This window comes from Platichthys flesus, chromosome 20 (genome assembly GCF_949316205.1).
Source record: "Platichthys flesus chromosome 20, fPlaFle2.1, whole genome shotgun sequence".
Taxonomy (NCBI): Eukaryota; Metazoa; Chordata; class Actinopteri; order Pleuronectiformes; family Pleuronectidae; genus Platichthys; species Platichthys flesus.
This window is the reverse complement of record NC_084964.1, coordinates 20937075-20952741: the sequence shown is the minus strand read 5'-3', so window position 1 is coordinate 20952741 and position 15667 is coordinate 20937075. Positions and strand designations below refer to the sequence as shown.

Below are 15667 nucleotides of genomic sequence, written 5' to 3'. Positions count from 1 at the left end.
ATCTGAAATTATTAAAAAAATTATAATATTGCAGAATCTGCTTCTCCCTGTCTCTTGTTGGACCGGAAAAGAGACTAGCCTCTTCCGGTTCCGGTCAGCGCTGTATGTTGTGAGGTGATCTAAAACTTTTTCGCCTCAACTTTAGTTTTGATAAAGTGAAGAGACTCCGCGAAGCGGAGCGCGTGAGCTGCGGGTAGCTGGTGTTAGCTGCTGTTAGCTGCTGTTAGCTTCTATTAGCTGCTTGTAGCTGGTGTTAGCTGCTGTTAGCTTATGTTAGCTGCTTGTAGCTGCGGTTAGCTGGTGTTAGCTGCTGGTAGCTTCTGTTAGCTGCGGTTAGCTGGTGTTAGCAGGATGAGCTCCTTAGTGGCCCTTCACACCCAGCTGGCCACCGTCATGGAGTCGTTGGTTCACGCTGCGGTGGCGGAGCTCAAGAAGCTGGTGGACAACAGCTCGACCTTTCTGGACCTCCGGACCGAAGCGGAGCTGCCTCTGCCGGCCAAAGTTTCATCAGAGAGCAGGGAGAAGACGGTGAGGAGCCCGAAACCAGAGCGATCCACTGGTTGTACAGTTTGATTTGAACTCTCTTGATGATTCAATTCATGGAAAAACTGTTAAAACAGCCACAACATATGATTTTGTATTGACCATAATCATTTATAACCTGGTGTAATCAGACAAAAGAGAGAGAGAACTACCTCACATTAAAGCTGCAGTCAGAACATTATGAGGTGAGTCTGACCTCTGACCTGCGTCAGGTGCTGTTCGCCTCCATCATGGAGACCCTGGGGAACGAGGCTCTGGGGAAAATGATGAACATCGTGGATGAAGCCGAGCTGGTGTCAGGACGGAGTGGGAAGAGACCACAGACCAGCGTCCTCAACATCCTGAACAACGCAACCGTCGGTACGTGGCCCCGCCCCCTGCTGATACACACACAGTTTCAGAAATCCACCGGTAATTATATCGTGCTGACGTGATGTTTGAAATGTCCGTTACAGAGTTGGAACACTCGTACGGCGTCCGATTGCAGAGCTGCGACACGGACTGGTCGCCACAGGTAAGACTACCGCCCACATACCTGGCATCGTGATGCGTTCACTGACCTGACCGATGTGAGTACATTACAGACGTCGCTGCTGACCCAACCAGAGAAGGAGACGGTGGAGGTTCCCTTTGTGCCGGCCGTGACAGTCAAAGACGAACGTGGAAACATCGACCTAGGAGCCATCGCTGAGAGTGAGCACCTGATATCAGTCAATACTTGATCAAACCCAGTGACCAATACATGTTCCTGGTTGATCAATATCAAATCCCTGCTCAGACCTCAGGATGTGCTGCTCATGATGATGATGGTTTTTCCCTCCAGGAGCTCATGAAGAAGCTCAGCCTCTTCTAATCGACCGGCAGGAGGAAATTTCCGCTTCCCCTGAGTTTGTTCTTGAGAGCGTCACCTGGAAGTGCTTCATATGCACGCTGTGCAGCAAATCCTTCACGTCTCAGAGCAACCTGAGGAGCCATCAGCGCATCCACTCTGAGGAGAAGCCGTTCTCCTGCAGCATCTGCGGCAGGGCGTTCCGTCAAAGGCAGAGCATGCAGAGCCACACACGCATGCACACGGGTGAGCGGCCATACAAGTGTCCCGAGTGCGAGAAGTGTTTCACCAAGCAGACGCAGCTGAAGACGCACTCCATCATCCACACTGGGGAGAAGCCGCATGGCTGTGAGGTGTGTGGCAGCCGCTTCAGCCTGCTGCAGAACCTGCACCGCCACCAGCTCACGCACACGGGCAAGAAGCTCTTTGTGTGCAACGTGTGCGGGAAAGGTTTCACCCGTTCCGTCACGCTTAAGACTCATGAACTCATCCACACGGGACAGAAACCCTTCAAATGCGAGGAGTGTCCCAAGACCTTTCGCCACGCCGTCAACCTCAAGAACCACCAGAGGATCCACAGTGGCGTGCGGCCCTTCAGCTGTGACCTCTGTGGGAAGAGCTTCCGCCAGTCAGTGAACCTGAAGATCCACCGCAGAATCCACACCGGCGAGCGACCATTTAGCTGCCAGGAGTGCGGCAAGACGTTCAGCCAGCAAAGCAGCCTGATCTCACACGGCCGCACACACTCCTCCGAGAAGCCGTTCGCCTGCAGCTCCTGCGACAAGAAGTTTAACAACGCCAACAGCCTGAAGCTGCACGAGCGTGTCCACACGGGGGAGAAACCGTACACCTGCGACATCTGCGGCAAGACCTTCAGTCAGGGAAGTCATCTGAGGACGCACAAGAGACACGTCCACGCCGGCGGCAAACAGTTCATCTGCGACAAATGCGGGAAGAGGTACTCGGACCAACGCAACATGAAGTTGCACAAGTGCAGCTACGCGTGAACGAGATGACGCTGGGATTTAAAATGAAATGTATTAAAGTTCTGGACATTCAGGGATTAAAACTCAGTTTGAATTTTATTTTACTTATGAAACAAACAAAGGTTTTTTTAAAGAGGAAAGTTATTTATTCAGTGTTGAGGAGGGTAAACCAATCAGATGTCCTGTGTTGATATGTGCTGGGCTTTGAAACTTTTCCATGAGCCTCTTCTCACAGTAGGGCACAATCTTTGACCTTTGATATTTAAAGGTGAGAGAGGACTTAAAGTATGATGAGTGACTGTCTACATGGACGCTAAATACTTCATGGGCAATATTAATAGTAGTATTAATAGAATAGTGTAACGGCTGCTCACAGTTATACAAGACAAATTAGAAAAAATGCCACAGTGGATATAATGAATGAAAGTCAGGTCAGGGCTTCAGCCTCCACGCAGGGATTAGCTTTCACAGCGCCCCCTATTGGATGTTCAAAATGATTGGACCAGATGAGGACACGTGTCTGAAATAAGCCTGGTAGGATTTTATAATATTTCATGAATTTTGTAAAAAGTAATAAATGTTACATTTATGTTGCAACTGGTCTGTTTGTTCTTAAAGGTACAGTTCCATGTTAAGAGTCAGAATAGTATATTATGAATAACTATAATAATCAGGCCATGTTTCCACTCCTGTTTGTTTGTCAGCAGGATGAACAGATCTCCAGTAAACCTGGTGGAAGATGATTTATGGCTCAGTGCAGAAAGTTGGTTTTAATCTTTTTTTACATTGTGATATTAAATGTAATTTTTTCAGAGAATAATTCATGATGAAAAGTGTCAGACTGATTTTCAAGAGTCTGATCTGGTCCAGGTTGAGCTTAATAATCACGAGAATGAAAAGTGGAACAGTTAAAACTAATAGTTGGTCTTGGTGGAAGAATGAGCTCAAGAAATGTTCTAGTTTTATTTAATGAGTTTGACAGTCAAAACACAACATTAGATAAATTGATGGAAAACATCAAAGTTCCTAAATCTTTAACCAGTGAATCAGAGTAATCAGATTACTGGTAATAGAATACCTTAATTATTAGGTATCACATCAAATGAAATTAAAGTTTATTGTCACATGCACCAATGACGGCGTCATCGAAGCAGTGAAATTCTTGTGACATGGCAGGCAACATGTCACAAAATAGAAAAATAACATACTATGTAACATAACATAGTCAAGTGATGCAGCACTTTATAGGGTGAAGGATGGGGGAGAATTAAATACAATAATATGAATATATGTGTAACATATAACATAGTCAAAGCAAGGTTAAATAAAGCAGCAGTTTACAGGGTGAAGAAGTGGGGAATATTGATTGTTCAGAAGCCTGATGGCCTGGGAGGCTGGTAGTCCGTGCTCGGATGCTCCGGTAACGTCTGCCAGACGGCAGCAGGTTTGAATGTTTACTGGTGTATAGTTAAGGTTATGGTATAGTTCTATAGTAGTCTCTGTTGTTCGGTCCTCCCGCCATTGGGGGCGCTGTTGTGTCCGCGGTGCAAGACTTTGGTTGATTGTTTCCGGGTCGTCGCTGTGAACCCGGTTCTCACATCAACACACGTGAAGCAACGAACCGGAGTTTCTCCCTTAAACTCTCCGGTGTTTGTTGTCGCTGCGACCGAGGAGAAGTGAGCGAAACCCGGGGAGAAGAAGAGCCCTGAGGCCGTAAACAACCGACGTCATGGCTCCGGTGAGTTTACACCGTTAAATAAACAGTTTAGGATTTGATACTGTCCTTTATCTATCTTTCTATATATATATATCTCATCTACTTATCCATCTATCCGTTTAGTTATCTATACGTCTAGTTATTTATTTATCTATTTATCTATCTATCTATTTATCCATCTATCTATCTATATCTATCATCTATTTATCCATCCATCTATCTTTCTATATATATCTATCTCATGTAGTTATCCATCTATCCATTAGTTATCTATACGTCTAGTTATTTATTTATCCATCTATCTATCTATCTTTCTATCTATATCTATCATCTAGTTATCCATCTATCCGTTTAGTTATCTATACATCTAGTTATTTAATGATCTATTTATCTATTCATGTATTTATCCATCTATCTATCTTTCTATATCTATCTCATTTAGTTATCCATCTATCCATTAGTTATCTATACGTCTAGTTATCTATTTATCCATCTATCTATCTATCTTTCTATCTATTCTTCTATCCATCTATCTCATCTAGAGCTATCTAGATCTATCCTGTCTAAGTCTATTAACGCTGTGATGAACGCAAACTTTCAAAATGAAAGAGTAAAACATATCACATCTTTATTTTGACAGAATGAATTCTCTGAACTCTTTAACCTGTTCAGTTTTACTTCATGTATTTTATTCTTACCCTTGTCCCCCCCGCAGCCTCGGTCGAAGAAGGTGCGCCCGTCGTTCCGCCGCCTGTTGAAGACGAGCGATGTGAAGCTGGAGAACAAACTGAAGAACCGACAGATGAAGCAACAGAACGTCGCCAAAAAACAGCGTAAAGAGCAGAAGAAGCTGAGACAGGCGGTGAAGGATGCCGTCATGCGGACGCCCCGCCCACTGGAGACATACAAGAAGAGACCGGGTGAGAGGACCATGTGAACGATGGGTCACTCTCTGATTGGTTTAGAGTTTTGTTTCCCCCAGGGGGGCGGGATCTGATGGTCTGCTTTGTGTCTCAAACAGAGGAAGAGGAGGATGAGGAGGAGTTTCTGGAGACTCTGCCCACCGACATGATTGAGGACGAGGACCTGCAGCAGATGACCGCCATGGCTCGACAGGCATCCTTCATCACCAGAGACCTGTCATCATGGTAACCACAAACACACACACAGTCGTCATCCAGCTGTGATGAATAACAAAATGGTGACGGAGCTGTGTTTGTCCCAGCGGGCCGGTGCACAGCGAGAAGAAGAGGAGCTCGGAGGTCGTCCACAGCTACGAAAAGGTCCCGAGGAAGATGGTGAGGACGGAGGAGAAGGAGATCATCCACCTGCTGCCAATCAAAGACAAGACGGGAGTCATTCCCCAGACTGTGGAGAGAGGTACGACTAATGACCCGTGATTGATCAGGGATCGATCAGGGATGGTTTTAATATCACTTGTGATTTGTTTTTGAAGTCATCAAACATCAGGAGCAAGAGGAAGAGAAAGCATCTGAAGAACAAGAGGAGCCAGAGAACGGTATGAGTGAAAACACACAAAGAAGAACACACATGAGATGAAAAGTCCCAAGCTGTTGGTCCTGATGTGCTTGTTGTGCATCCTTCTGTCCAGAGGGGGAGCCAGAGAGTGTTGTAGAACTGACAGCCGAGCAGATGGAGCAACTCAGAGCTCAGAAGATAAACCAGAAGAAGCTGCTCATCGCAAACATGGCGTCAGCCGTCATCTCCGACCCGTTCAGTAACGTGAGTCTGGATCCAGATCAGGACCTGCTGGATTTACAGAGACAATCAGAGTAATGTGTGTGTGTGTGTGTGTGTGTGATCAGATCAAGAGGCTGAAGGAGCTGCGGGGGATGCTGATGGAGTCGGACCCCTGCGTGGCGGTGACGGTCAGGAAGCTGGTGATGGTTTCACTCATGGAGATCTTTAAAGACATCGCCCCCACCTACAGGATCCGCCCCCTGACCGCCGAAGAGAAGGGCGTCAAGGTGTGTGTGTGTGTGTGTGTGTGTGTGTGTGTGTGTGTGTGTGTGTGTGTGTGTGTGTGTGTGTGTGTGTGTGTGTGTGTGTGTGTGTGTGTGTGTGTGTGTGTGTGTGTGTGTGTGTGTGTGTGTGTGTGTGTGTGTGTGTGTGTGTGTGTGTGTGTGTGTGTGTGTGTGTTCTGATGATGATGATTCTGTCTCCAGGTGAAGAAGGAGACTCAGCGTCTCAGAGAGTTTGAGGAAGGTTTAGTGAGTCAGTACAAGTTTTACCTGGAGGACCTGGAACAGACCATCAAAGGTACATAACAACTACACTACAACACACAGCAATGACACACAACCTCGACTACACACAGAATAGTTGGACAATAACAACCGCAGATTAACGATATATTTGTGCAGATGTGTTATTGGTCACAAATAATCAAGACTGAGTTCTGTATTGAGTTCACACGTGTGTGTCTGTGTATCAGAGCGATGAAAAGAAGCCAGAGAGTCAGGATGGACTGAAGAATTACTATAGTATATATATATATATATATATATATATATATATATATATATATAATGTTATATACTGCTCAAAAACATTACGGGAACACTTAATTTCACAGTATAACAGCCCTAACCCTAACACCAGTCAGTTAAACTCCAGAGATCAAAGTGTCCATCAGAAAAACCAGTGGTTCAGCTGCACCTCCCTGGGTTCCCCCCGGTGCAGGGCCCCTGGGTTTCTCCCGGTGCAGGGCCCCTTACAAACAGTCGATTCTGGAGGAGGCAGATCATTACATTTATAATATACAGGACTGTCTCAGAAAATTAGAATATTGTGATAAAGTTCTTTATTTTCTGTAATGCAATTTAAAAAAAACAAATGTCATGCATTCTGGATTCATTACAAATCAACTGAAATATTGCAAGCCTTTTATTCTTTTAATATTGCTGATTATGGCTTACAGCTTAAGAAAACTCAAATATCCTATCTCTAAATATTTGAATATTTAGAGATAGGATAACCCTATCCTATCTCTATAGGGTTATCCTATCTCTATAACCCTTCCTAACCCTAACCCTAACCCTAACCCTATTATTCTAATTTTCTGAGACAGTCCTGTATATTACATGAGATAAAAACACAACCGATGAACGTCCCTTACACACACAACTGCATGCAACTTTCTACTACACACTGAAACACACACACTCACTGCCTGTGTGTTGTGCTGTCAGACTGGAAGCAGCAGAAGAAGAAGCGTTCGCAGGTTGTGAGTCTTCAGTCGTACCAGAGTCTGGCCCACGTGTCGGTTCGTTGTCTGTGTGAGCTGCTGCTCGCTCTGCCGCACTTCAACTTCCACAATAACATCGTGGTCGTCCTCGTGCCGCTGATGAATGACCCCGCCAAGCAGGTGAGGCCCCGCCCACTGCACCATACTGTCAGGAAAGGTTCAGGAGTCAGACATGTGATGCGTTCAGGTGTCTCTGTGCTTACAGGTGTCGGACATGTGTTGTGATGCGTTCAGGAAGCTCTTCCAGGAGGACAAACTGGGCGGGGCGTCATTGGCGACAGTCAGAGTCGTCTCTGGACTTGTTAAGAGTCTAAATTACAACATCAGACCTGAGGTAACGAATCAAGCACACCCAAACATCATGTCCGCTGCTGTGGGACAGCTGCCTCACACTGACATGTTGACCCCACCCCCCCAGGTGCTGCGGACGCTGCTCAGCCTGAGGATTCAGGAGGTCCAGATGAAGAAGGACGTGGAGGCGACTGCGCCAAAGAAAAAATTCATGAACAATAAAGAGAAGAAGAGTCTGTCCAGGATGAAGAGGAAGGTTTGTTCATCAACTGTTGATAATAATCAATCATCACATTCAAGCGTTAATCAATATTACGCATTCGTTTATAAACATGTAATTACACATTTACAACGTGTTAGTTAATGTTCCACTTGTTCACTGTGTGTGTCTGTGTGTGTTTGTGTGTGCAGTGGAAGAAGGCTGAGGAGAAGCTGGAGAAGGAGTTGTTGGAGGTCGAAGCATCGGAGAGCAAAGAGAACAAGATCAAGCTTGTGAGTAGAAAGATGAGGCTCCGCCCTAATGTTGCATGATCACTCACATTCCACCGGTCATGTGATGTAAACAGGAAGTAGATTGTCTCCTCTGCAGCTGGTTGCTTAGTGAGAGAGGAACAGTGAAGGTGAAGAGGCGGAGCCGGATCGACAAGGTGGAAGTGTTACCGACAGGAAGTGTTACCGACAGGAAGTGTTACCGACAGGAAGTGTGACCGACAGGAAGTGTTACCGACAGGAAGTGTGACCGACAATAGGTGTTACCGACAGGAAGTGCAGCCGACAGGAAGTGCGACCGACAGGAAGTGCGACCGACAGGAAGTGCGACCGACAATAGGTGTTACCGACAGGAAGTGCAGCCGACAGGAAGTGCTCCTGAAAGGTCTTCCTCCATGTGACTGATAATAACCAATCAGGAGGAGAACGTTTCACCGTTTACCAGTTTTCAAACCAGTTCACACGAGTCTCTGATTCAGAGGCTGGTCAGACGTTACAATAGTGATGATGCGTCTGTGTGGGAGGAGCCTAAGTTAAAAATTAAATATAAAACTTTGGGAGAAACGACAACCTGATCTCCTCGTCTAACTTCTCTACCTCTTGCTCTTCCTCCTCTTCCTCAGCACACAGAGACTCTGAACATCGTCTTCCTCATCTACTTCAGGATTTTGAAGAAAGCTCAGGGGTCTGTTCTTCTTCCCGCCGTACTGGAGGGACTGGCCAAGTATGACACCCACACACACACACACACACACACAGTGTATTGCAATAGCACTGACTCTGTTGTCACTTCCTGTCAGTTTTGCTCATCTGATCAACTTGGAGTTTTTTGATGACTTACTCAACGTGCTGCAGAACCTCATCCAATCAGGCGTGAGTATTCACTTTGGCCCCGCCCCTTACTAATCAGCTGTTAGTCCGGTGTCACAAACTGATCGATCAATAAGTGATTGATGTTGTCATCTCTGCAGGATCGGACCAATCGAGAGAGTCTTCACTGCATCCAGACCGTCTTCACCATCCTGTCAGGACAAGGTCAGACTTTTATCTTGAAAAGGACACATGGACATCCTGCAACAGGAGGTCAAAGGTCCCTGACTCTGTGATGTGTGTTTGTATCAGGTGACGTCCTGAACATCGACCCTCTCACCTTCTACTCTCAGCTCTACTGGATGCTGCCGCGGCTACATGCAGGTCAGTTCACAGCTGTGATGTCATGTCCTGGGGCGGAGTTTACACTCACACACCCCGCCCCCACACACACACACACACACACACACACACACACACACACACAGACAGTGAAGCAGAGATAAACGACAACATTAATGTGGAATAGGCAGTTTGTCGATTAGTTGAAAAGTGGCAACAAAAAGTGTGACTATAGAGTTTGAGACACGTATTTAAACACAATGAGAAAGTGATGAGCACACACACACACTATGCTAATACAATAGAAACCTAAGAGTTCATTTAAATCATAACCTTCCAGTTCACTGAGCTAGCTGCATGAATCCTGATTATAATGTTTATTATTTAATTGTTAACAGAGCCAGAGAACTTATTGCTCTTTGAAAGCATGAAACTGAAACTGCTCCGTCTGACCCAGGGGCGCCTAATGATGACATCATCATCCTGCTGCGTTGTCTGGACACCTTGTTGATCCGCCGCAGGAAGCAGGTCACCCTGCAGAGGGCGATGGCGTTCGTCAAACGACTGAGCACACTCAGTCTCCACGTCCTGCCCAACGCCAGCGTGGGCCTGCTCGCCGCCAACAGGGCCACCATGCACGTGAGTGTGTGCATGTGCCCTTGTACAGCTGTCTTTGTGAGGACCAGTTTGAGTCTACAACCTACAAAGTGAGGACCTTTTGAACCCCCCCCCCCCCCTTAATGGTTTGTTTGAGGGTTAAGACTTGGTTTTAGGGTTAGTATGAGGGCTATATCAAGGTTAGGTTAAGGGTTAAGGTTAGGAATATAGTTGGATGGTTAGGGTGGGGGGGCTAGGGAAAGCATTATGCCAGTGAGTGTCCTCACTAAGATAGCTGTACAAACGTGTGTGTGTGTGTGTGTGTGAAAGAGAGAAACATTGACTATTGTTCATCAAATTAAAACATTAAGAACTTTACTGTCTGAACACATTGTGATGCATTAACTGTGTGTGTGTGTGTGTGTGAAAGAGAGAAACATTGACTATTGTTCATCAAATTAAAACATTAAGAACTTTACTGTCTGAACACATTGTGATGTATTAACTGTGTGTGTGTGTGTGTGTGTCAGTCTTTTCCTAAGTGTGACTTCCTGTTAGATAACGAGGTTCAGGGCAGCGGCTTCTATCTCCCGGAACTCGATGAACCTGAACATTGCAACGCACAAAACACTGCACTGTGGGAGCTACACACACTGCAGGTACACACACACACACACACACACACTGAATGTACACATTGCATATGCAGATTAATATCATTGTGTGTGTGTGTGTGTGTTCACAGAGACATTACCATCCAGTTGTGCGACAGTTTGCAGCTCACCTCAGCCGGGGAGCTCCCAGTGAAGGATCGGCGGCGCTCGGCATGGAGCTGAGCCGCAGGTACGATCAGCTGATCAACACGGCCCTGCACTATGAAGCAGGATTTATGGTTATCAGGTTAACTTCAGGTTAAATGTGTGTGTTAGTGGAGGAGAACCACACATTCTTTAGTACTTTATTCCTTTAAGTAGCTTTCTCCTGTGTAGTTATATTATTAAATAGGTGAGATCATGGGTTTCAAGCATTTCTCATCCAGAGGCTTCTTCACTTCCAAACGTCTCGTTAGTAAAGCAGGTTCCGGTCTCGTTATTTATCTCGTTCACACGTTATTATAACGTGGTCACCAGGGGGCGCTGTAAGGTACACACTGAAGGCCAAATTATACTCGTGTTGCACGGTCGCACGCATGCACGCAAGACACGCAACACGCCCCTTTCGAGCCCTCTGGCGGCTTGCGTGCGTCCGCCAATTTTTCTAACTATACGACAAAACGACGCGAGCCTCACGCAGCCCGCAAGGCTTGTGATTGGTCGGTTGACTACATCCCGTCCGGAGTCTAGTTTCCGGTTTCATGCCCCACAGTACGCGGAAATCACGGAAGATTTAGAAGAACGAATATGGACCAAATAGAAGAGCACTTGGCAGAAGAGATCCGAAAGTATGACCACTTGTATAACCCGTCACTGACTGGAGGATTTGTCCGCCAGGAAGAGGCTCTGAGGAGCCGGAGTGGTGATCTAAGTAAACAGTCGACGAAGAAGAAGACGTATCTTCTTTGTGTGTTTTGTTTTCGAAACAAAAAGTTACTCCGCCTAGTGTTCTGGCGGTGAATTGCGTTGCAACACGCGCAACACGTTTAGGAAGCATAAACCAAAACGGATCCGTCGATGCAGCTGCGTGGCCTTCCGCGGTTGCAGTCGCAGGACTATAATTAGGCCGTGACACGATCCCAGATGTTTTAAAAACAGTTTCTTTTATTCTGGATGTTTGTTCTCCTCTAATTTTTATTATACAATAGTTTGATCCTCAGCTCTGCTGTCAGTCAAACTGTCCATGTCTGTGAATGGTCATATGCAGTAAACTCCGCCCCTTTCATGTGCGCACACGCTCAGAGCTGGCAAACCTGAGTTAACTTAACGAGTTGATAACCAGCGTCATGTGACCAGTTAGTTTTGTTGTGATTGTTAGTTAAGTTCAGCGGGATCTCAGGACGATATCCTGGACATGTTGAACTTAATAGTACAGACCTCTGGAGCAGGGAGTGCTTGATTTGATGCTGTTTGTTATCCGATTCACACACACCACAATCATGAAGCCTTTAAAAACTCTGTAAATGCTCCTTAAAATTTAAAATTCATGTGTATGTGTTGACTTCCTGTCCAGGTCTCCGGTTGAGCTGTTTGGAGATTACAACGTCAAAGACATGACCTTTAACCCCCCGGTAGCTCCGCCCCGCACCAAGAAGAAGGTAGAGAAATCAATCTCACCTTTAACCTGCTGTTCACAACCAAACGTGTACTGATTAAGTTTCATTCATCAGGATCGATTCACACACGGAGCCACGCTGCTGGACGCCGAGCTGCAGAGACGAGTCAATGATGCTCTGAACCTTACAGAGGAGACGCAGCTGGACTTCACTGCAACACAAACACCAAGCCAACACTGACACACACACACACACACACATACAGCAGGACGTAGATTTCATTTAAACATATAAATAGTGAGTTCAGAGACATGGAGGGAACCAGAACAGAAACCAGTGAGAACCTAATAAGGAGCCAGAGTAGGGACTGATCAGGAACTAAACATCCAATAATGCTTTATAAGAGAAATGTGTAAACACAACTGTTCGAATGAGTTGGTTGAATGAAATGAAAAGATTCATTTGTACAATAAAATATTTCCATCATATCAAAATAAAAGTGACGTTTTGTTTTTATTGCCGAACAGAAACTGAGTGTGGTGTGATCAGGTGTCTCCACTTCCTGCTTGTTGGACAGGAAGTGGAGACATGTTGTCCATCGTTTGTTCATCAGATAAATGTTTGTCTTGAGACATTAATAACTATTATTATTATGAAGTAAAGAAGAGACCCTAAAGGGCTGAAGATGCTGGTGCTGAATATACACACACATACATATATATGTATTGTATATGTTTTATATGTGCACACATATATAGTTATATATATAAGTATATATATATATACTTATATACATATATATATATATATATATAACTATATATGTGTGCACATATAATACATATATAATACTTATATATATATATATAAGTATATATGTTATATATAGTTATATATATATATATAAGTATATATGTGTGTGTGTGTTAGATGTGCTTTGGGATGCTCCAGCTGCTGAGATGTGTCAACCAGCAGGTGTCACTGCTGAGTTTTAATCCGCTCTGAAACAACCTGACTCTCCCTGCTTCCTGTCGGAGCAGTGACAGTATATATATGGTTGTGGGGGCGTGTGCAGGATGTGGTGGGCGGACAGGTTGTTAGTGGAATGGGCGGGGCTGGGTTCATATAAAGCCAGTCAGAAGGCGTGTCCAGCTCAGTCTGAACCAGATGAGAAAATGCTGCTGCAGCCGCTCTGGTCTGTCCTCCTGGGACATGCCTCCATCCTGCACTCACCTGTCTTCCCCGTCCTCTTCTCTCTGTCTGTCTACCTGTCTTTCTGTCTTCCCTTCCTGCTGCTGGACCTGTTGTCCTCCAGGTGGGCCCTGGTGTGCAGGTACAAGCTGCAGCCGGAGAGCTCCGTCAGCTGGGCCTCAGTGCGGAGCTGCTTGAAGCTAACGCTCTATAACCACCTGGTTTTTATTTTGCCGCTTACCGTGCTGCACTCGTACCTGCGGCCCCTCCCCCTGCCCGAGGAGGCCCCGCCCTTCAGCCGGCTGGTTGCTCAGGTGTTTGTGTGTCTGCTGCTCTTCGACTTCCAGAGCTTCACCTGGCATCTTCTGCATCACAAGGTCACCTGGTTGTACCGCAACTTCCACAAGGTGCGTACCCGGTCACTTGCACTGTCCCAACTGACCACACGGTGGCGTCATTTTATCCAATAATGTTTCATTCCTGATTGATAAGAATTCAAATGTAATAAATCCATAATTAAACTATGTCCTCACGTTGTTTCTCCAGGTGCACCACACCTTCAGCTCCACTTCTGCCCTCACCGCAGAGTTCTCCGGGGCCTGGGAGACTCTTAGTCTCGGCGTCTTCGCCGCTGCCACTCCGGCCCTGCTGGGCTGCCACCCGCTCACCGAGCTGATGTTCTTCCTGGTCAACATGTGGCTGTCGGTGGAGGACCACTGCGGCTACGACCTGCCCTGGGCCACGCACCGCCTGGTGCCGCTCGGGCTGTACGGCGGCGCTCGCCACCACAACCTCCACCACCTCAAATCCAAGTGCAACTACGCCCCCTACTTCACACACTGGGATCTTCTGGCAGGGACGCTGTGCACAGGAGACTGACACACTCCTGAGGAAGATGAGCTTATGAAGATGAACTGATAGAGATGAACTGATGATGAAGATGAACTGATAGAGATGTTGGTCAACGTCTTGACCTGAAGTTTTTTATATCAATGTTTTAAAAACAGAATCTGAAGTCCCTGTTTTTGAACTTCCATACATTTAATGTGAATTATTTAATAATATTTTGTTGGTGATAGATAATAGTTCATATTGAACAAATGTATTTAATGTGTTGACTGACATTCTTTTATTCGTTTTTATAAAAACACTATTGATTTGAATATTAATTATGTTTTTAACAAACAAAGGTTCGAATTTTGATGTGAAAAATTGTTTCGGGTAAAATAAAATGCGAAAAATGTTTTTGTGAAGTGATCAGAATAAAGTTCAATAACAAAACTAGCTTGAATGATTAAGTTCTTACTTATCTCAAACATAAAGGAGAACCTGTGGCAGCTTCAGTGTTCATGGAAACTCAAAAGATGTTTGGTTTGTCCAGTCTGGGCTACTGTCAAGTTAAATACTTTATATCTACAGCAGGATCAGGTCCTCTCTACGGAGGCCACCAGGTTTCTCAAAGTATTTAAACATAAATCTTTTAAATATTAATTATTTATATATAAACACTAGTGTGAGGAAATAGTTTAACACAAGTGATACAACACTGGGATTATTAAGTATTAAGTATTACATTTCTGCCAATAGATCCGTTCCCCTAAATCTTACACACTGAACCTTTAACTCTAAAATGACCACAAGATGATATTCCAATGTAAATTAATTAATATTAATCGGCACATTCTAAATGAGATATTTATTCATTTACATATTTTTATTGATGAAATGAAAGTTTGAATGATTACATGTACTCCGGTACTCGAGTACAACTCTTAATAACTTTCAGAGGGATTCTACCTTTAATCCGCTACTTGCATTGGATTACTGTAGTTATTTAATTACTTTACAGACCACAGTGCTTTGTTATAGTAAATAATCTATATGTTATTAAATTTGGATCATTTTAATATTTTGAAAATGTTAAAAAAAAAATTATTAAAGTGTTTCATGGATGAATGTTTTTTAAACTGAAGTCATTTGAAGAATAGAATAATCATTTGACAACATTTAAAATGTATCTGATCCATTTGAAATAATCTAATAAACATTTTCATCAGAGGAATATTAATGTTCTTCTGAAAGTCACCAAGCTTTAGGACAGACTCAAGATGAAAAATGTTTCAGGGCGTGAACTCTGAATGAAGAAACATTCTCCCATCAGCCATTGCTTCCTGGTGACTCAACAAACATGCCGCAACCCATTCAGAATGATGGATTAGAACAAAAAACTCTGGAAAATCCCTTAGGGACGATATTATTATTATTATTATTATTATTAATATTATTATTATTTATCAGCGAGCGATAACAACGTCGTGGTCAAATCGTATAAAGCTCAGGTCCAGGAGGATTAGAATCAAAACCTTGTTCTCATCAGAGTTGAGTCGGAGGTCAC

General features: G+C 44.7%; 3 protein-coding genes across 3 annotated transcripts; all 3 read left to right on the top strand.

Annotated features, from left to right (window-relative positions):
- The first annotated feature begins 86 nt into the window (after positions 1 to 86).
- On the top strand, positions 87 to 2955 carry si:ch211-207i20.2 (uncharacterized protein LOC568537 homolog). Its single transcript, XM_062378351.1, has 5 exons — positions 87 to 528; positions 756 to 903; positions 999 to 1057; positions 1128 to 1236; positions 1367 to 2955. The coding sequence occupies exons 1-5, from the start codon at positions 352 to 354 to the stop codon at positions 2377 to 2379; spliced, it is 1506 nt and encodes a 501-aa protein (XP_062234335.1). The 5' UTR covers positions 87 to 351; the 3' UTR covers positions 2380 to 2955.
- Positions 2956 to 3934: 979 nt separating this feature from the next.
- Positions 3935 to 12580, top strand: noc3l (NOC3-like DNA replication regulator). The gene is made up of 21 exons (XM_062378465.1): positions 3935 to 4096; positions 4791 to 4995; positions 5097 to 5223; positions 5301 to 5455; positions 5532 to 5594; positions 5688 to 5818; positions 5902 to 6063; positions 6262 to 6355; positions 7288 to 7463; positions 7549 to 7677; positions 7762 to 7890; positions 8046 to 8126; positions 8747 to 8847; positions 8924 to 8996; positions 9095 to 9158; positions 9246 to 9317; positions 9733 to 9914; positions 10403 to 10531; positions 10618 to 10715; positions 12039 to 12123; positions 12196 to 12580. The coding sequence occupies exons 1-21, from the start codon at positions 4088 to 4090 to the stop codon at positions 12319 to 12321; spliced, it is 2391 nt and encodes a 796-aa protein (XP_062234449.1). The 5' UTR covers positions 3935 to 4087; the 3' UTR covers positions 12322 to 12580.
- Positions 12581 to 13142: 562 nt separating this feature from the next.
- Positions 13143 to 14520, top strand: ch25h (cholesterol 25-hydroxylase). The gene is made up of 2 exons (XM_062414387.1): positions 13143 to 13679; positions 13819 to 14520. Exons 1-2 carry the CDS (start codon positions 13158 to 13160, stop codon positions 14149 to 14151), a joined length of 855 nt encoding a protein of 284 aa, XP_062270371.1. The 5' UTR covers positions 13143 to 13157; the 3' UTR covers positions 14152 to 14520.
- The last annotated feature ends 1147 nt before the right edge of the window (positions 14521 to 15667 follow it).

Coding starts and splice junctions, on each gene's coding strand:
- si:ch211-207i20.2 (XM_062378351.1), top strand. CDS start 352: ATGAGCTCCTTAGTGGCCCTTCACACCCAGCTGGCCACCGTCATGGAG. Junction 904..998: donor CCTGAACAACGCAACCGTCG/GTACGTGGCCCC, acceptor TGTCCGTTACAG/AGTTGGAACACTCGTACGGC. Junction 1,058..1,127: donor ACACGGACTGGTCGCCACAG/GTAAGACTACCG, acceptor AGTACATTACAG/ACGTCGCTGCTGACCCAACC.
- noc3l (XM_062378465.1), top strand. Junction 5,819..5,901: donor TCTCCGACCCGTTCAGTAAC/GTGAGTCTGGAT, acceptor GTGTGTGATCAG/ATCAAGAGGCTGAAGGAGCT. Junction 7,678..7,761: donor ATTACAACATCAGACCTGAG/GTAACGAATCAA, acceptor CCACCCCCCCAG/GTGCTGCGGACGCTGCTCAG.
- ch25h (XM_062414387.1), top strand. CDS start 13,158: ATGTGGTGGGCGGACAGGTTGTTAGTGGAATGGGCGGGGCTGGGTTCA. Junction 13,680..13,818: donor TGTACCGCAACTTCCACAAG/GTGCGTACCCGG, acceptor TTGTTTCTCCAG/GTGCACCACACCTTCAGCTC.